This window comes from Strongylocentrotus purpuratus, unplaced genomic scaffold (assembly GCF_000002235.5).
Source record: "Strongylocentrotus purpuratus isolate Spur 01 unplaced genomic scaffold, Spur_5.0 spur5_scaffold_5, whole genome shotgun sequence".
Taxonomy (NCBI): Eukaryota; Metazoa; Echinodermata; class Echinoidea; order Camarodonta; family Strongylocentrotidae; genus Strongylocentrotus; species Strongylocentrotus purpuratus.
In genome coordinates, this window is record NW_022145611.1 from 23,712,818 (window position 1) to 23,733,439 (window position 20,622).

At 38.1% G+C, this 20,622-nt stretch overlaps 1 protein-coding gene across 1 annotated transcript in view; it reads left to right on the forward strand.

Annotated features, from left to right (window-relative positions):
• LOC580339 (sodium- and chloride-dependent betaine transporter) overlaps positions 1-20,622 on the forward strand; it is a 66,282-nt gene that overhangs the window by 10,626 nt on the left and 35,034 nt on the right. Inside the window, exons 2-6 of the mRNA XM_780405.5 lie at positions 3,471-3,707; positions 8,628-8,759; positions 9,328-9,628; positions 10,211-10,349; positions 13,328-13,462. Coding sequence (XP_785498.4) covers positions 3,479-3,707; positions 8,628-8,759; positions 9,328-9,628; positions 10,211-10,349; positions 13,328-13,462 — 936 coding nt within the window. The 5' untranslated portion in view covers positions 3,471-3,478. The remainder of the gene's footprint in view (positions 1-3,470; positions 3,708-8,627; positions 8,760-9,327; positions 9,629-10,210; positions 10,350-13,327; positions 13,463-20,622) is intronic.

Sequence of the window (20,622 nt, forward strand, 5' to 3'; positions counted from 1 at the left end):
GTATCGTTATTGCTTATTGAGTATTCATTGAAAATCAAATATATCCCCGGATCTCCCTTTCTCTTTCCCAAATGACAATAAAACAGTCACAAACATACACGCACAATATCGTATTATTATGTATGTAAATATATATATATTCTCATTTTCATTTCTCACAATAATAATTGTGTGTTTATTTCCAGAGAGTCGCCAAAGTGGTTTGCATTTGTCAAATTTCTATCATAATTCTTCACCTGGAAATGTGTGTACTTGAGTAATAAACAGCTGGATAATATCTGCATGAATCTCGAACGCACACAGTCATACACACACATAATTATGTACGATAAAATATCTATATCGTGTGTATAGTTTAGAACCAGAAGAACTTGAGCACTTTCTTGAAGTAAAATCACGCTCTTATGTCTCATAACACAGAATATATAATTATATAATTAATACATATGATTATAGTACATTTCTTGGCCGATGTAGGTGTTAAAACAATGAAAAAATGCTGACGGTTGTGGTCTTCCTTCATGGATATATTTAAAAAGTGAAGAAGAAAAAAGGTGATTTTTTTTCTCCTTCCCTTCCAGTTCTACGAACATATTCCATTACATAAAACGTTTGCCTCTATTATTTCGTATAATTTTGGGAGACATAAATTTCATCTTCTACGACCTCATCCTTATTTGTTTTCTGTACGTTATCAAGGTTTTCTTGAATTTTGAATAAGGAATCTGGATATAAAATCTTCTTTTTTTTTAAAGAGTTTATTTGGATCTTTAACTAAAAGGAAGTTTTGAAAATCCAAGTCACGACAGTAGATTCGATGGCCAAATTTATTTTCACCTCTAGATTTTGCAGTGATAAATATCCATACATATTTAATTATAGTTGAAGACTATCCACACTATTCCAATAGACCTGCATACTACACGACAATGTATGATAAAGCGATAGCATAGCGATACAAAAATATTGCTAGCTTTAATTTGTTTGCCGTCTCGACTGAGATGGAGGTTTAAATCTAAAATCTAAAAAAATAATTGTGAGAAAAATCGTCTGGAAGCAATTGGGAAATGTTGACTTTAATTGTAATGCATATTGAATACGCAATATCTGATGTATAACTGTGACGTTTTTGGAATGATCAGAATGAACCAAAATTTACTCAACCTTGCTGAAAATCACATACACTACACACAGAAATAAGTATATGGGACTATAAAAACACATGTGGCATGACTGTATGGTCTTAATTTCTCAATTCTTGTTTCTCGTCGTATTTCGAATATGAGGGCATCTGAAGAGAAATCATTTTCAGGTGACATTTCTAGTATGAAACCCTTCCAAACTGACCTAAATAGAATGAGAAAACTCATTTTCATCGTTACCAGAACCCGACCTTCTCTTTAAAATGTAGGCCATTCATCACCACAGCATTTCCTTCGGTGGGGGTGAAGCAATCCATCGAGCCTCGCATTTATTATGATCAATGTACTTCAGAAGAACAGAGGGATGTTCGCTTTGTATCTAGAGATCATTTAATAGGCCTTTGAAGGTCGTTTAGAACTCATACAATAGCAATCAATGCAGGTGGCTGTGGAACTAGTCTACCTTCCAAACGAGTTTTTGTTGGGTATTATGAGGAATATGTGTAATAGATTCGTTTGAGAAATTATGTTTTATTTCTTAACTAGTGCGACGTTTCCTCGACACAATGCATTGCAGTACGATAAAGATTTTTGTTTGGGGGGAGGGGCGTGTTTTTTGTTTTGTTTATTTTTGTCTTTTTGTCCTTTGCATTCATTGGGCTTCATTTATTACCAGAAATTTCATAGAGATCACAGGTCCTCTATACCCCTTTACCTAATCTGATATGTGCATTCTTTTGCTAGATATTGCTCTCTTGTGTGAGATTTGGGTTGACAGTTTGGAATTGTATCAGTACTTGCGCCTATTTTAGATAATTGAAAAACAAGAAATGTGACCTGAATGACGAATAGTGTGACACAATTAGACACAATACATAGTGAAAAGAACAAACATAATTTTGAGCTGTTTCGGGGAAGTTGTACTGTATGTGTCTTTGGACGGGATGGCAATTTATTTCACACCCAAGACTTGTCAAGCAAAAAGCATTGAGTATATTTTAGGTAACCAGATTTTTTCAATGTGAGAAGCTGGCTGCTTGTGCTTAATGGTGTTATGATTGGTTATGATTATGACGGTCACCCGCGACTGCCTCCGAGCACCAAGCAATGCGAGGCTTGTTTTCATGATTATGAGAAATTATGTGATGACATTTTCACATTCATGTTACATGGACGTGACCTTTTAGATTGGAAACACGCTGGGCCAAAGTCAACAATGTATTTGTAAACCTTGGATTTAAAATATCTCACATTCCTACATTTGTACCAAAAAACGTGATTTCTTTCTCATAAAACATTCTCTGCTTAGAATAAATAACAAAACCTAATTGATTTTAGAGGAAGAAAATAAACATCTTCCATAAAACCAGCTCGTGCATTGCTGATTAAGCACGGGAAGGGGGCGTTTTGTTTGCTATGAATTTTCCTCACCAGGTCTTTCATGACGCCGAACTTTTATATTGCATGTACATGTCCAAAGGAGCGTTTCTCCCCATTTTATTCTGAATATTTGATTTCTGTTCGAATACTGCCAATCTCAAATCCTCTATTTCTTTTCTCATGTCACGGTCCATCAAAATAGTTGTCCCCTTACAAAATCAAAATATCACCTGTTTGTCCCAACAAATGCTATTTTTTCACGGAAATCATATTTCGAATAAAACAAATTAAGTTTCATTCTCCATCTCCTCGTCGCAAGTCAATAAGCTTTAAACATGGACCTTGCATCGCATTATGTTTAGGTCTTCGTTGAGTCCACGTCGTGAAAAGTACGAAGTAGACTTCGCAATCCGATAGTCGACAAGCGCTCTAAACTTGAGATAATATTTATATCGATCACAGGTAAATTGGTGTCAGCAGTGGGATTTACTATCTAGGAGGGGAGGTGGTAGGACATTGTGAACCAGGGGACGGGCGGATCAAAATTACTGACAGGTTTTGTTAATTAGATCCAACATTCATGTTTTAAAAAAAAAAGTGTATGATTCATGCTACGCGCTCATTTTCACCACGCAATGTGCCCGTGGCGCTTCAATATTAGGCCTATTCCAGGCTCTTGCTATATAGACTACCAATTTTAGGTGCCTACATCATTCGAAGAATTCCTTGGTGCCACTTACCCATTTAACATTTGGATGGAGAGTGGCAAATGTAGACAATATTCTGCCAGGGGACATTAGTGCCGTGCCGAGGCTCGAATCCATTTATACCACTCAATAAGACTGCATAGAAGGCCTGACTAATTTCAAATTTATGGATTCGCCAATCTGTATTTTTAGAGTTGGCATTGCGTATTTTCTAAACCACTTCTTGATGTTACTTTTGCAGCTTCTGGAATGGCAGACAGGAACCACGACTCAGCGGCAACGGCTCCAGTGGCCAATGGACTGGACGAGAAGGAACTACTGAACAAGAAGCTGGAAAAGGAGAGCGAAAACAAGAGTAAACAGAAGAGCCGCGGGACCTGGACCAGTCAACTTGACTTTCTGCTTGCTTTGATTGGAGCATCTGTTGGACTCGGGAACGTTTGGCGTTTCCCTTATCTTTGCTACAAGAATGGAGGAGGTAGGAACCATGAAGTAGCTTGTAAAGATATACCATATATATTTCTCATTCTGTCTTTTCTCAGTTTAAATGTATCAATAATTTATATTAATAATAACAACAACAACAATAACAACATCATTTCATCTTTAATCAAAGAATAAGTGCTCCATAATATCGGATGTCACAGTTTATGATTTAGTACTGTACTTTCCTTTGTCCAAAATCGTGAACATGATAAGCTACTTTCGCAAATGGAAAGTGTAAGTGTGCAAAACTAGCCATTTCTGATTGGACTGAAAGTAGACCAAGTAATTGTGCAATAAAGAAGATTCCAAGTGCCCTCGTTTCATCGAAGACCATGGAATCGTTTACATGAATGATTATCATGTTATAAGTGGGCTATGAACATTTTACAGCAATCAAAGAACATTCAACACCTCTTCATTTGAGGTAATTGTAACATGACTCAAAGGCGGTGAAGCTGAGGTTACATTTTCAGTCCTTGCCTCAATGATGCATTATTTTTATCATCTATAATGTCGGGTGTAAGGTCATTGTCTCCTGTCCTTTGTTAATGTTCTCTTCGACTTTGCTTCTTTTGTTTTAAATAATCGCAGAAGCATTTCCATCATTTGCAATAAAACAATTATTTAATTGTCTTTTTTTTCTTCTTGGTAGAACAGTGGTAACGTTTTATTTATTTAGTGCAATTTAATCATTTTACTAATTTAAAGATCGTAACAACACACAGTTGATCAAATTCATAGGATTCAAAACAAATTACAAGACATGCTCAAATATCTATTACTTGCTTTATAATCCACGTATGTTATAACATAATTCTGAAATTCCCCTCTTTAAAAAAACCGCACATTTACTCTCATTTATTTCGTAATATGGCATCGTAAGCCATTGAAAGTTCCCTTTTTAATATTTATGTGGCGTTATACCAGCACCAATGACAACACCAATTAAACAAATTCCTTCAAATGTTAGTTGCGTGTCATGAAGCGAGGTATTCTTTACGTATTTTGTGTCTTTACACTGTAATGTAAGTTATCATCAATGGGGAATATACCAAATGATTTTTATTGTGACACTAATTGCTTAATTCTCAATCATAAATGATCCATTACAAACTTATTTGTACCTATCTTCAAAGTGACTGAAATGCAGCGGCATCTGAGCCTTGAGCTTTTGTATGATCGTGTATGAAATTATGTTACAGATATTAGCATTATAGGGACCCCTCTGTAAAACAGCGTTTTAATGCTACCAACGCTGAGTAGGGTCATCCCACCGTCTTTCTGTTTTTAGTTTGTCTTTATGATTGTAAATGTATATTAATTTTATTGTTTTCAGATTGACGGAAATAAATACACAATATAATATACATATAACAGATAGTAAGATACTTCTGTTGTATGAACAATTAAACGGGAGTTACCAAGCAAATACAAGTCTTATCTTATACCTCTTACATTATCTACCGATCAAACAAAACACATCGATATGGGTGTCATGGGCTATATAACGTCCCTCGTTTAAACTCCGTATATCACAATCCTTGAAGTTATGACATATTTACTAATGTATACTTACTTATACTGTGTCAATACAAACGTATACCTGAAGACAAATTTGTTTTCCAACGTACCGGTCAAGCAGCAGATTCGTTGGCAGAAAAATCTAAGTTTCCAAAGGTGGGAAAGGAAGATAAGTTTTGTGATATTTTCAAAGTTTTGTCACACTGCAATCAATTTTTGGGATTAAACTAAACTGTAAAATTACCTAACACGTTAATTGGCTAATGCCGAGTGATCTGTGATTGACCTGAATTACCTCGTTACAGGCCTGTTCATTATTTCACTTTTAACCTTGATAATACTTAAATCACACCGGACCGAACGAACAATAACTTTACCATGAATTTATGTACATGTATATGCACCTGCAAAATGTCCGAAGCCAAATATTATGTATTTATTTTACATGACAATAAATTAATCTTGAATGAATGGCGTAAATGGATCGGTTTGGAGTGGGTGCGGAGTCGGCTTGGCGAAATGACCGGGGTATAAGATGGATCGTTCACCGTAGAACTCTTGTCGTGTTCGTACAATGCAATAAATCAGGAAATCAGTAAAAGTCTTTCCTTCTTATATCCAGAGATTTAAGTTTTTTCTTCGATCACAGTAGGTCTCCATATTTCGGACCTAATTGGCGAATAGCTATGACTTGTCCTATAAACTACATTTTCATCTTTGAGGGAGATGGTTGCGGGTGACCAAGTTTGACAAGCCTCTCAATTCAATTTATTTCTCCACAAATGCCAGACATAGGAAAATACATAAAATATAATACATATATACAATACAATAATAGACGTGTACAGCATATATAAAAACGACTTCATTATGGAGCAATGTATGATTTAAAAAGAAAAGAAAATCAGCAATTTAATGTAAAAGGCCGAGGACTACCCCCAATAATATTTAAAAAAATTATACAATTAAAAGTCAATATAAGACAAATGATGAGGTGATGCTAATAATGAGAAAGAAGAGGGGGAAATATCAAAGACAGGGTAAAAAAAAGTGCATCTACCTTTATGTGAATGATATAAAATGGATTACTTATCAGGAATTATCTTAACTGTTGAAATGCAATTACCATTTACCCACCGGTGATCGATTTCTTGTTTCCATGAGGCATTTCCGTTTCCGAAAATATATTCACATGACAGGAAAATAAATTGTACAAACTCACCGCTTTATAGTATATACTCATAGTATAACCTTATAAATGGACGATACCGACCAGGGTAATGCAAACCTGAATAGTAAGTCCATACAGGAGTTAGGTGACCCTTGATACCGGTGGCCCAGTTCAATGATGAAGTCCCATTATACAGTGCGACCCAGAAAAAACGAAACCGAGAATTATCGATGTTTTATCATAACTTAATCACAATTATAATTATTAAATGACACATATTTGTAAAGCTTAGATCCATTTCATGTGATGCAACTCATATGAGGAAAAATGAGCCAGGAATAAGAAAGTTCTGTTTGTTTAAAGTGATGCTTGCATTTCCTTAATTTGATTAAACGAATTCGTTTTCACTGGGTGCCTGTCGTAGCAACAAACGGAATTGACAAAAAACTTAACTCCGTTTCGTTGACGATCAGACATAGACGAAAGACTTCATGTATGGCTGATTGTCAATGAAACGGAGTTAAGTCTTTTTTTCAATTCTGCTTGTTGCTACGGCAGGCAGCCAGTGAAAACGAACTTTTAAAATCCACTTATGGAAATGCAAGCATGATTTTAACAAACTGAACTTTGTTATTCCTTGCTCATCTTGCCTGATTGAGGTGTCATATGAAAGGTAAGAAACTGAACTTTTTAGAAAAGTGAATTTTTCTTCGAAATTCAGATACCGCCCGCCCGCCAAATTTCTTTTTAGTTTCTTTCATTCAAATTGCTTTTAATCACTCATGCGTGAAATATGCATCATATGAGTCGCATCAAATGAAAGAGGAGGATCTAAGCTTTACAAATATGTGTCCGAGTCATTTATTAATTATAATTTTGATTAAGTTATGATAAAACATCGATAATTCTCAGTTTCGTTTTTTCTGGGTCGTACTGTACATCTAGATAGAGGATTGTGTTGGCTCGATTGGTCTTTTGGCGAGATATTACTGGGGTTTTTATTTGGTCAAAACATGTGGAGCAGTGTGTTTCGCGCTTTTTTTTAATGTAACGTTAAGGCTCCATTTAAAATAACATTTTGAATTGGTATAGCAATCATAAGAAACTAAACCAAGTACTAAACATCATGCCACATAATGATTGACAACCTCAATATTCATCTAATTGTAACTCACTTTACTATACGATGTTGATGTTGACGACAACTGCATTCAATTTCTTTTCTAAATGGTAAACCTTTAAGTTTCAAAGTTTGCAAAAGTTTTGTCTAAAGTTAATAAGAAGTATATGCCGTTCCATATGCCGTTCCACTCTTGCCTTTCAAAGCTTACTGCTTTATGATCAATTAGTTAGCTCAGCACACATTATGTTTTAAGGGCAGGCGTGAGGATCTATATTAAATTTTAAAAGTCATAACTAAATAATGGGACATACAACCATATAAATATATTTCTACAGGGGATATTATTGTCATTAAACGAACTTTTAATAGCCGTATTCTCACAAGTAGTGGAAGGAAACTGATAAAAAGACAGTAAAAAAAGTATATGATGTCACTCATAGTTCAAGCAGTGTGTACTCTTGTGGATTTATGAACTTTTATTGTACAAATCGTACCTCTATGAATATAGATATTCTCTTTTATGTTTGCACTGTGAACGTGTAGGAGATTACATTACGGACAAGCTAAATTTAACATTGCTCAATTAAAACCTTAGTTAAATTTTCGAGTTATTACTACGATAAGTAGTATAATCCATTGTAGTATGGGCATGTTTCTGAAATAGATTAATACTGAGTAATTTATTAATTGATCATAATAATAATAAAAACGTTGCTTATAAAGCAAAATTGACTGATACACAGTTACATATTAAACATAACAAAAAAGTGCAAATAAACCTGCAAATTACAATACATATGAAATACACATCAATGTGAACAGAGTAAGTTAATCCTCAAAAGCAATTTTGAATATATGTGTCTTAAGACAAGTTTTGAATTGTTTAACAGTTTGACATTTTTTTTACATTTAAAGGTAGTCTGTTCCAAAGTTCAGGTCTATCTAATTATGTATTAACTTCATAGCTTCCATCATTATGCACCCTATTATTAACTGAATCCTCAAAAGTGTCTCTCTGCAGACATGTGATTAATCAAACAAAAGCAATCGAACCAAACTCTAAGAGAGTGTCACTATTATCACTTTTGACCATGCAGGTGCGTTCCTGATCCCCTACTTCATCTGTCTGATTCTTGGTGGGATTCCGCAACTGATCCTTGAGATCGGCCTGGGCCAGTGGACCAACCAGGCTGCAGTGACAGCATGGGATATCTGCCCAATCTTCAAGGGTTAGTCAACACTATGTTACCTCTTATTGTTCAGCACTGGACATTAATTGCGTATAGAGAGTATGATGTTGATTCGGCCTGATCGAATGACAGAGATAACCAGATGTCGTAGGAGACTTAACAGGGGTTTATCTCATTTTGAATCGAAGTATGTATGTCATTAAGAAAAGTCAAAAAATCTGTAAGTTGTTAGGAATGATCTGGGTTCGAATTATCTGTTGCCTGGGTGCAATAAATCACCTAATATCTCGTTTGATAGCCTAAAAGGGTCACGAAACCTATCACAATTATAATTTTATTTTCTCAATCAGTGATTCCTAAATTGAGATTATCCTTTTTTTAGGGGGGGGGGGGGCGATAAACATGCCATTAATAAACTCGGTCTTCTTTTTCTGGGTGCAAATTTATTTGTTATATAGCTTTTCTTCCTTTTAAGGCTTTTTTCCCTCTTCATTCTGCAGTTGAATTGTAGAGTTAATTTTAATAATTTTATTTTTAAAATTGTTTAAGCACCATTGTCCTAAGCTGGTTAACACGTCTAAACCCGCTGTAATAATATGTCCTTCAGGTTTGGGTGGTGCTGGGATGTTCATCCAGTTCTTCTTGGACACCTACTACATCGTGATCATGGCGTGGGCTCTCTACTACATGTTCATGTCCTTTACATCCAAGCTTCCCTACTCACATTGCGACAACGAGTGGAACACCCCGTGCTGCCTCGCCACCGGCGCAAGTAGTCTGGACGTGAACGAAACAACCACGGCAATGACTTCGACTGAGATGTCGTATGACCCCACCGGGACGCCGTCTTGGAACCTCACCGACCCTTGTAATGGAACGACAATCTCATCGACCGTTGAATTCTGGGAGTAAGTTACCAAGTTCCTGTGCTAGCCCCATTACTTTCTCCACCAGAAGGATGTGAGGTTGTGGGAGACAGAGAATCGTGTTAATGTTGATGTAGGGTTATTTATGCTTCTCTTATTTATTTATTTATTACTTTATTTACTTTCTTTGATTATGTTTGTTTTGTCCCGGTGGTTAGAATTACTCGCTAGCCACAATCAATCTCTCATAGTTTTAACAAACATGAAACGAGTAGGGTCGTTTTAAAGGAATACCTTTCAGACCCTCTCCCGCTCAGCCATAGGTGGTAGGTTGGTAAGTCCTATCGCCTATCTTATGCAGAAAGTAAACAACTCTGCAAATTAGAAGGTGACTTTCTAGTGAATAAATTCGACCTGATAATAACTGAACCATAAACGTTCGTCTCACTATTCCCCCAAGGTAGACAAGGCACCGGTGTAGTAGTAATGATAAGATTGTGGACTTAGGTGTGTATCTGAGTGTGTGAGTGAAATACCCCCCCAACAAAAGAGTAGCTATAAGTGAACAATTGATTAAATACTTTAGAAAACAACCATCTCGATTGAAATTAACCCCATATCTAGCCGCAAGATCCTCCAGATTCATTTATCGGATGGTATTGAACAACTCGGCGGCATCAACTGGCAGCTTTTGCTCTGCATGTTCTTCGCCTGGTTTCTCTGCTATCTCTGCATTTGTAAAGGTGTCAAGACGTCAGGAAAGGTAAAAGTGGCGATGTGCAAGCTTGGTGGATGAGGAAAATGCAAGCCGAAACAAGGACGTTCGAAGATGGATACGAAGCCAAAACAAAAGCAAATCTGTATTCAACGGATTTGCCATTCATTTTCTCTTTTTATACAGATTTGGGGTCCAGGGGAGGGAGGTAAGGGGGTACGGGAAGGAGAATTAAGAACTGTTGCAAAGATGGACGGGGCGAAAAGGGGAGGGATTTTGTAATAAAAACTTTCATGACGGGGTTTATTTTTGCTTGACAGTTGAGGCTTGCTTGCATGGGCGGTGGTCGAGTAGAGAATTGTGTGAGGTGTGGTGCCTTAACCCGAACAATCACGTATGAAATATGGTTTTACCGACTCAGGGATTGTTTGGGTTAAGCACTGTGGCTGTTTTGTCGTACATATATTTATAAGAAGTTTATTGGTCTTGTTTTTTCTTTACGGCTCAAGATCATTTCAAAATTGACACTAAGCTTGTGTGTAATCAACTTCCCCCTCCTCTATATCCTAAAGCAACCAATGCAAGGCTAATTGATTTTTGTTGCATGTAGAAGGAGAAAAGAACCAAAAAATTCACTCCATGACAGAGTTGCTTGACCCAAGCAATCACGTATTCTATTACCTCAACCTTTTCAGGGATTGTCTGGGTTAAGCTTGTCTCTGGTCTGGAAATAATCATTCCTGGACGATTTTTTTTTAATCGAATCTTTTCTCCAATTAACCAAAAACTAGAACTTGCAATGGTTACAATAGCATTTCTTCCGTTTGTGGTTTTTACTCAAACTAACACGAAAGGGGTCTGTTTTGCCTTAAGCCGTCTTATCCCGAAATGAATCATTCTATCACCACACGTAATAAGGGATCTGATGGTTTGAGGCAACAGCGGATCAAGGGTAGTGTTGGGGATTTAAAACAACTTTTGTAAACTGGACATTGTCGCGAAAGATCTGATCATTGACTCTAAGATTCAACTTCACTAATACGACTGAGATGCTGAACCAACCTCAACCGAGAAGAAAAACGCTATTTTGTTCTGATGCACATACCACGTCGAGTCGATCCAACAATTACAGACTACGATTTAAGAAAGCTACAGAAGACGAACCGGAAGAACATCACAATTAACATCTGCATTGCAGTGACGCTTTGTGAAGCTTATATAAATATCTCTAAATAGATCTCAAAACAAATTAATAATGAAAATGTGTATAGCGTTTAGAACCTATTATCTACCCATTATATCCTCTCTCTTTCAGCATCAGTCACATGTTGTTGCTTTTTTTATTTTATTCATTCCATCTCTTTGAGTGTCAGTTAATTCATCATAGCTTTGACTCTTCTTCCGTCAAAGTAGCCCTTCTCACCCTACTCCTACCCATTCAACTTGGCATCTGTAACCACCCGATGTCAACGCCATTTTGTCTCTGAACGATTGATTGGATGAAAGCGTGTGGGTGCTGGAACGCGTTCCGTATAGTGTTTGGGTGTGTGTGCGTATGCACGTGCGATGTGTGGGTGTGTGTGTGTGCGCGTGTGTGTGTATGTTCGAAGGTATACATACATTATGGAAAGTTTTGAGCAGTAATGTGATTTCAACCTGCTCATATTCAATGTCACAACATGTCATTTGTATCTGAAATTACGTCAAAGAATGTTGTTAGAATGAAATGTATTCGCTTGTTTAAACCTTTGTGATGAACGATCTTCCATACTGGTCTGAGAAAGGTTTTTGGCTTCCTTGGAAAATGAGCTTGAGAATCCTGTTCGTATTATGAATGCTAAAAGTGTCGGGGTAGTTACAATTTTTACCAGCCATCTGCTGTTATCATGTAACATTCCTTTAGTACATTTTACCAAATTTGCCAAATATTGTGTTGCAATAAAGCGAAAGCCATGTAAATCGTTGATTTGTTTAGCAGATCATCCTACCCAGCAAATCTTTGATTGCACGTGCAGAAGATATGGAAATATGTTATATAAAATATGAACTTCAGAATTGTTTATCGATCGTTTGTAAAACTTTGTTAATTTAGAATTCTGTTTTGTAAATTTGAAATGACATTTCAAATACAGATTATTTCGATGATAATTTTGTAACATATTAATGTACGTTTGAAGTCCATATTTTATATAACATATGTTTTTGTACATTTGTGTAGACCAAGGTAGATCGATCATCAACATATTTTATTCATGAATAAGAGGTATTTCTATGGGTCAGAATGTTGTATTCACCTGTAAAAATTCAGGAAACTCACAAACAACCCATCCATTAAGTGCGCTTATCTAAGTCTAAATAGGCCGTATGGATCATTCATATATCATATCAGCTAGATGGATCCATTGTTATCATACCTATTTAATCCGAGAATAACCTGCTTTTGTGTTTCGGAAAATTGTAATCATCTTAAAAACTAGGTGAAGTAAATTTATAGCTCCACGTATAGGTCTCATAAATAACCTCACTTTCAGCTTTCCATATGAGCAAGCTTCTAAACCACGTGCTCATTACTTTGACATTTAAAATACAAATTCAAATTATCAAATTTTGGCTTCAGGTATTGAGATACTATCTCTTGACATTTCAATTGTGCCTTTAAAACAGACAATTTGTAAGCATAATTATGTTCTGTCTTAAAACTTATCTATATTTGATAATTACACGTGATAGTTCTTAATTACTTTGTATTTTCCAAAATTGCTTTCTACGTGTACGTTTCTTTTCTTTCACAAAATGTAGATGGCATAACAATGCTTGGGTGAGTAAACTTATCTTTCTAATGTCGGTGTTTGCTAGGTCGGCAAGTCAGTTTAGATTGCATCCTCTAAAAAGTAAATCTATAAAAACATATGGATGCCTTAGAAGTATTCAATAAAGTGTGTTCTTTAGCGTAGGCTATGTTAGTTCGGGCAGAATTCTAACTTTTTGGGGTGGGGTTGTACGTTTTGTTCCTCTCATTTGACCAGGTGGTGTACTTCACGGCCCCTTTCCCGTACATCCTGATGACCATCCTCTTGATCCGAGCGGTCACTCTGGAGGGCGCCATGGATGGAATCGTCTACTATCTCAAGCCGGACATCTCAAGATTGAATGACAGCCAGGTAAAGGCCCGGTCACACAGAGGGGACGCATGGGGGACGCACGGCCGGCGCATGGAAAATTTGCAATTTTGGCCAGTGCGTTGTCGTGCGCCCAACTTTTGTCGAAGCTATACAGCTAGCTGACACCAAATGCATAGCGCGCTGGACGCATACAGGGCGTATACAGGGCGCACACAGGGCGCACACAGGGCGCACACAGGGCGCACACAGAGCGCACATGAAAACAACTTCCACGAATGCACAGCGTGTTGCTAGCGCGCTGGACGAATGGTCCACGCATGCACCGCGTTCTACGACGCACGGCCAGCGCATTGGAAATTGGAAAAGAACGTGTGCCTAACTTTTGTCATAATTTTGGAAAAGCTAGCGAGCTGACACAAAATGCACGGCGTGTAGCTAGCGCGCTGTGCGTATACAGGGCGTGTGCTCCGCGTTTGTCTGGCGCTGGTCTAGCGCGCTCCACGCATGTCTGGCGCTGGTCTAGCGCGCTCCGGCGCATGTCTGGCGTGCCTTTGGCGTGTATATTCATGCGTCGAGCTCGGCGCACGTTTTTGAGCATGCTCAAAAAATCCCGACGCACACAGCGAATGACGACGCATGCATAGCGCTGGTCCAGCGTTGGTCCAGCGCGCTCGACGAACGAGGAACGAATGATGACGCACGCCTAGCGAACGACAACGCACTGGCCCAAATTGCAAATTTCCAATGCGCTGGCCGTGCGTTCCCCATGCGTCCTTCCTGTGTGACCGGGCCTTAAGAAGACACACCCAATTTTTTTTTAATTGTATTCGTTACGTCATGAAATTGAAATGGTAGGGGAGGTTCGTTTTCGTCTGTGTGTTTCATAATAAGTGAGTGAATGTCGTATTACAAAAAATAACTTGATGTTAATTGTTTTAATTTCTTTTCATTTCAACTTTCTAAAGAGATAGAATTCCATACAAAACATGTCTCTTTGATCATTTACCGTAACCGTCCATTGTATATAGGCATCCCCCACTATGTTTGTGCATTCCCATTACATTTAGATACATTTCACAATATCATGTGATATGTTTGCTAATTTGTTATCCACGTGTTCTTGATTTTACCAGTGTCAGGGCACGGGCTTTTTAAACCAGATGTTTTTTAATATTTTAAAATCATAAGGTTTGATGGCGTTGCCGGATATTGATATGGCCTATATATTTGTTTTCCTGCCGTGGTCACTGAGATGCCAAATTTAGTCCTCGGATAAGAGCTCATCGGTCGATTTTAATGATGTTTTGACTGATTATCAGAGATAATGACTAATGGGAAGTCTTGAAAGTGAAATCTCTAATTGAAGGGCTCCCTTGTGTAAATGTTTTGACAAATACAAGAAATGACCGATAGGAAGCAAGCTAAAAGTGCTTGACATCGAAATGAGGATGAGTGGAGAAAGGGCTGAGAGAGATATTGAGGGAGAGATAAAGAGAGAAAGAAAATGAGAAAGGGAGAGACAAGAGATAATCAGACAGACAAGAACCGGACTATTGAGAAGTTAACGGTAGATAAAGGAAGAAAAATGTTGATTGGGGTTTTAGAAATACATGCTAAATCGAGATAACAACTTCGAGTCATTTCTTACTCTCATTCCACGTTTGGTCCGAGTAGTTTTGTTTCTCGTTCAGCATCCCCATTCTCCACGCGCAGAAGGAAGACCCGTCATCATTCAGATAGTAGGATATGTGTGTTATCGGAGCACACAAAGAGTCCGATCATGTATCATTTTACAAGAGACGAAATGAAAGGATGATTGAACTGCACTTGTGTGTCATTGAGTTGAACCCATTGGCATGTACTATGAGGATCCTTTGCAAGGACCTTCTTGTTTCATTGTACTGCTGTGAAAGGGTCGGTCACTACCACTTCTCCGGAGATGGACACCGTGTAACGTAAGACGTAGAGCAATTGGGGATGAATGTCAGACAATTATCCCCATCGCCTAGGGGTGTCCAGGTATTATGTTTAATGCATTTTTCATAGCTCCTTTGAGCTGGTAAGGCTAAGGTCCGCCCGAGGCATGCAAGAGATGCTTGATGCCGCCATTTTGATGCGACCCCGGCCTTGTCATATGGGATTGAACATGGCCATTCATTTCGCCCCCTGGCATCCTTGATTTCAATACTGATATCGCGAAAAGTGATTTCACTGTCGGTCTATCGATCGAGACGAAAATATCTGAATATCACCTAAATGCATTTGTCTGAACGCATCTTCTTAAATATCATTTTTTGTTTTGAGGGGGGGGGGGGGGGGGGGGGGGAGGTCGATGGTTCTCCATTTTTGAAAGCATAAGCCCCTTGCACATGCAAATAGCCGATTATAAGTTCACCATTATGGTGCCATTATATGTCTTTTATATACATAACTGAGGAAAATAATGGTGAATATATCGCACTTCCCCGTTTCCCGATCCCCACCACACAACTAATGGTAACTAATGGCGTACCCGGTACGGCGCCATTAACTCATATACAAAAGTCCCCATAGTTGAAAGGCTTAGCCTTGCACCTCACTTTCATTTAGAGTTTACAAAGTAGAAATATTAAAGAAAGGACAAATAAAATAAAGAAAATTGTGATAATAGTTACGTGCCAAGCGTTCCTATCAGAGTAAGATGTTAAAACAATTAGTGGACGTGATGACGAGTAGCATGTTGACACGCATGCCTGTACTTTCAGTCACGTGACCCCCAGACTTCTGGTTAGATCATAATTATACATGTTACAACGTGTAGCAGATGAAAGCATGGCGGTTTTTATTTTATCAGAAACAGTATACGTGATACATGTCGTACCTGTTTAGTTTTAGTATCATGATAGGGATTTGCATACGGGCAATATTTTACGATTTTTTTTTTTAATGATTTACACGCGCAATTATAACAGCCGGTTATTGATTTCATGCAAGTTGTATAGATAAAAAATAATACGTTCAAACGTGGACACAAACTAACCTAGTAATCGTCATATAACTTTTAGATATTTGATTAAAGGGTATGTCAAGTCATGTTAGTAATAGACCGCCAGGCGTACCCTTGTTAATACATTTCTTTAGCTGTCATATCGGACCTAATTATTTAGTGATCTGCAGTCCTGTGCTCGTGCAGTCTATCTGCAAATGACTTAAAGGATTTTTTCTACCAAAGCCCTATCATCCCACGATCGGTCTTTCCTATATTAGCCAATTATAGGGGGCAACCTAGATCTTGTTGTGACCCCTGGTCGACATCGCTCTTACAGCATAACGACAACCGCAGACTCATTAGGCTTCCTCTACCACTTCTCTTCCAGAGTCCAGGAGAGTGATGCTTATGAGTAATGTGAGTCCCAGGTTCCCGGCTATATGAGAAATGTTAATGATATGCAATACATACAAAATGGAAAATGGAATATCACCGCGATGGTGGTGGTGTGTGGTAGCCATACCATACGGTTGCGATGGTCTTGGGTCGGGGGGGGGGGGGGGTTCCGACAGTGCTGCTAAACCTCATCCCGCTTCATCGGAGCGATGATTTCATTACGCTACTATCTCGGTAAATTTGGGAAATAATGTTTAAATTGAATTATCCTGAAGTACATAATGCGTGTGCGAAGGGGGACTCATTTTTTACCCCCTGCCTCTTTCGTTATGAATATGCCTTTATAAGGTAAATTTTGCAGTAATCCAGTATATTCTATTATCAGAGCCGCAGCGGCTGCAAATTTGTCACCCGATTGAATAAGTCCATTTTGTTCAGTTCTTGATAGAGAGTATTGAGGCGTTTTTATTTCTTTATGTGGTGTGTAATTCAATACAGAGCAGCTTTTTATTTTCATTTTATTATTTATCATGGATATTGCACTGCAGTTATTCTATGACTATATTATCAAAAGGTAAATGTTACTCTTTTTTCATAACGGTGTCTGTCGCTGTAGAAAAAGTAGAATCAGTATGAATCAGGGAGGCTTGTTTCCCCCACCTCCCACCTCCCTGGCTATACTACATGTACTTGTGTTAATATGCAGCACTCAATGGCGTCCAAGGCAGAGAGAGAGATATAGAGAGATGACACTGATACTATGACTTTATCTAGACCTAAACTCATCCCAAATGATGCCAAACAAGCCTCGATATACATCACCCGAGTCTTCCACGTCTTTAACCCGTCATCGGAGCTCTTTGCCCCTTTCTCCTATTTCCATATGCTTCAATTTGCCCCTCGCGGTAACGGGAGAGTTGCAATGGTGTGTACACACGCTCTAGAATAAATAGCCCATTCCCCCATCGTGTTGTGTCTTCGCTATATTCCTCTACAGATAGAGCGCTCCGGTATCCTACTCCATCCCCCAAGATATGATTTTTTTCTGGGCTTATTGTCATGTCGAAGTGCCGCCTACTGCGATCAGTGTATAAGTACCACTTGGGACCTGCTTCTTTTGATTACCCTTACATTACGCCGCTAGGAAGAGGATGAGCAAAGCTTCAGCATCCTATTTTTTTTTCGTCAAATAGAGGGTTTTTACACATGTAAAGAATATATCTGACAAGAAGTGACATTGTCAGGGGGCGAGTGTCTGCACATCGTCTCTAGCTCTCCCATCTTTTTGCAGACGTAATTGCACGTGTAAACAGGCTCAACAATATTTGCTGCACACAAGTGGCTTGAACATTGGAAAATGTAATCCTTTCTCACGAGTTTGTTGTTGTAATTGGTTTCCCAAACTGACTCCTTTTGTTACTCCTGTATTTCAAAGAGCATCCCTTTCAAATCATCCTTAACCTTGAATTGACCGTTTTATCTCTGTTATTATTATCATCATTATTATTTCGAATTCATTTCCGCCGGAATCCCAATCCCTTAGTTTTAAAACGGCTTGTAATTGCAGCCAAGTTTGTGCTCTAATATGCTCCGCCATAATATTTTATCGGGGCGGTTGACGAAGGAGTGCTTCAATTTTTACGGAAACAAATAAGTTTATCAAAAAGGGCTACCGATTCAACGATGTATGGTAGCAAACCAAGATGAAAACTAAGAACGAACTGGGAGGGGAACATTAAAACGTGGAATGGAATGACACTGCAACGTCTGAAAGAGTGTACTAGAATGGCAGAGTACAAAAATGTGTGAACAAAATTAATGTTGCAATCAACCTCCGAACTGACAGAAGATACCTGGATAGATAGATCGCTATTCTATGTATACTAATTTAATTTCCATTGGTGGCGATGCGGAAAATTGTTCAGAATATATACATGTTGAATAGGAAGATTATAATCACACAAACTGAAGCGCTATTCATAGAATATGCACGAGGTAATATTGGACTGTGAAACACCCTAATCTCGGAGACAAAGCATGGGCTCAAAGCATGGACTGTAGCAATTTTGTAGTAAGACTAACAAACTTAAATTTTTAATGTGATGACAGACAAAGTGAACTGAGTTAGGGAATCATTACAAATGACATTAATTCAAGCAAAGGGTTCTTTTGAAAGTAACAATTATTTTCTCCTACTTTTTCCATCAGAAGAAAAAAAGGGTATAACACAAGGTGTAAGTTACATTAAACATATAGGCTTGTGTCGAATATATGGCATCAATTTGGACTTTGTCGTGAAAACGAGCTGGTAGGGTAAATGTCCTTCAAATTTAATGAAAGAAGAGCACATGGATTTTTCACCAATAATAGTTATGACAATTTTTAATAGGGTTCCAGTCCGCTTAAAATGTGAGGCATGGGGCTGCCCTTTCATTTCCTACTCGCTTACTCGCTAACATGCAAGGTCTACTGACTGGTGTAGTTGATATCAAATATGATTGTTGTTTCATGATGCTCTGTTGCAAGCTCATCTCTATTTTATTATGTTATATGTTCCACAGTGATTATTAGCGTATGGTGGCAGGAAATATTGGCAGGTTTTCGGAAGCTAATTTGACATCGTTTTCCGACAACGTGCCAAACTTACATGACAAGTACTCCAAATGAACACATCACATTCACGCTTTCTCCCTCTCTCTCTCTCTCTCTCTCTCTCTCTCTATCTATCTATTTATATCTCTCTCACACACACACACCCCTCTCTCTCTCACATTCTCTCTTTCTTTATAGAGGCCTATTGAATGATTTAAAGGTAAAGACCAGTATTGGAAACGCCCCAATTTCAAAAAATGAAATGGAAGCTCTCATTACCAATCATGTGAAAGAATATTTTTTTGATGATAAAAAATTTGCCGGGAAACCGCCTACTAATTCATATATTTGGTAAATTTATTTCTCTCACCGTCTGTGAGAGATATAGGGTAGTCCCATATACATCTTTCTGGGTATAGTGCTTGTAACTTTACGAAGAATGGGCCAAATTTCTTATCATTTTGATGATTCCAGAACCTTGCAGATGCTAGATGCTAGATGATCAACCTTTTCTGATCGATTCCACAACGTTTCTTTCACAATGCAATCGCATGACCATAACTGGTCTTTACCTTTAAGTACAACATGTCAATTTTATCTCATAATCAAACGTTATTCCATCTTTTACCAGTTGGGAGATGAAGATGGAGACGGGAGAGAGAGGGAGAAGTGCAGAGATTTGCAGATATGGAAGGTATAAGAGCGAGTAAGGGATGGGTGGATAGAGAGAGTAGAGAGAGAGAAAGACCTCTGGTTCCTACTTTAGAATGAAAAGGAAAGGCTTTCAGGGCAGCATAACAAAAATAGTACATTTCAATTTCCTGCAAGAATGGAAAACATGTGGTGAGAGGCAGGCAAACCGTGTTTGCTTATTCAGTGGTAAAGTACGGCGCGAATCTCTTTGTTATTGATTAAGAAGAAGACATAATCTCCATTCTGAAGGTTAAGTGCTGTGCAATTGCTCCAGTATAATGTTATTTCGAGGCAGATGTCTCTATCTAAAACCGTCCGTTCGACGAACTGTAACTGAGCCGGGGAGAGAGCTCGACCAAAACCTCTTCCCTCCGCTGATGAACCGTTTCAAATTATGATCCATAATGCCTGCTTTGTCACATCCATTCAGCATCTCGTGTCTACCGATTCTAGATCTACATTAATGTGTGGAATTTAGATAAGTATTTGTCTGCGTGTTCGAAAATGATGACACCGGTGGCTTCGACACGGTAGTAGGATGGCCAATGTT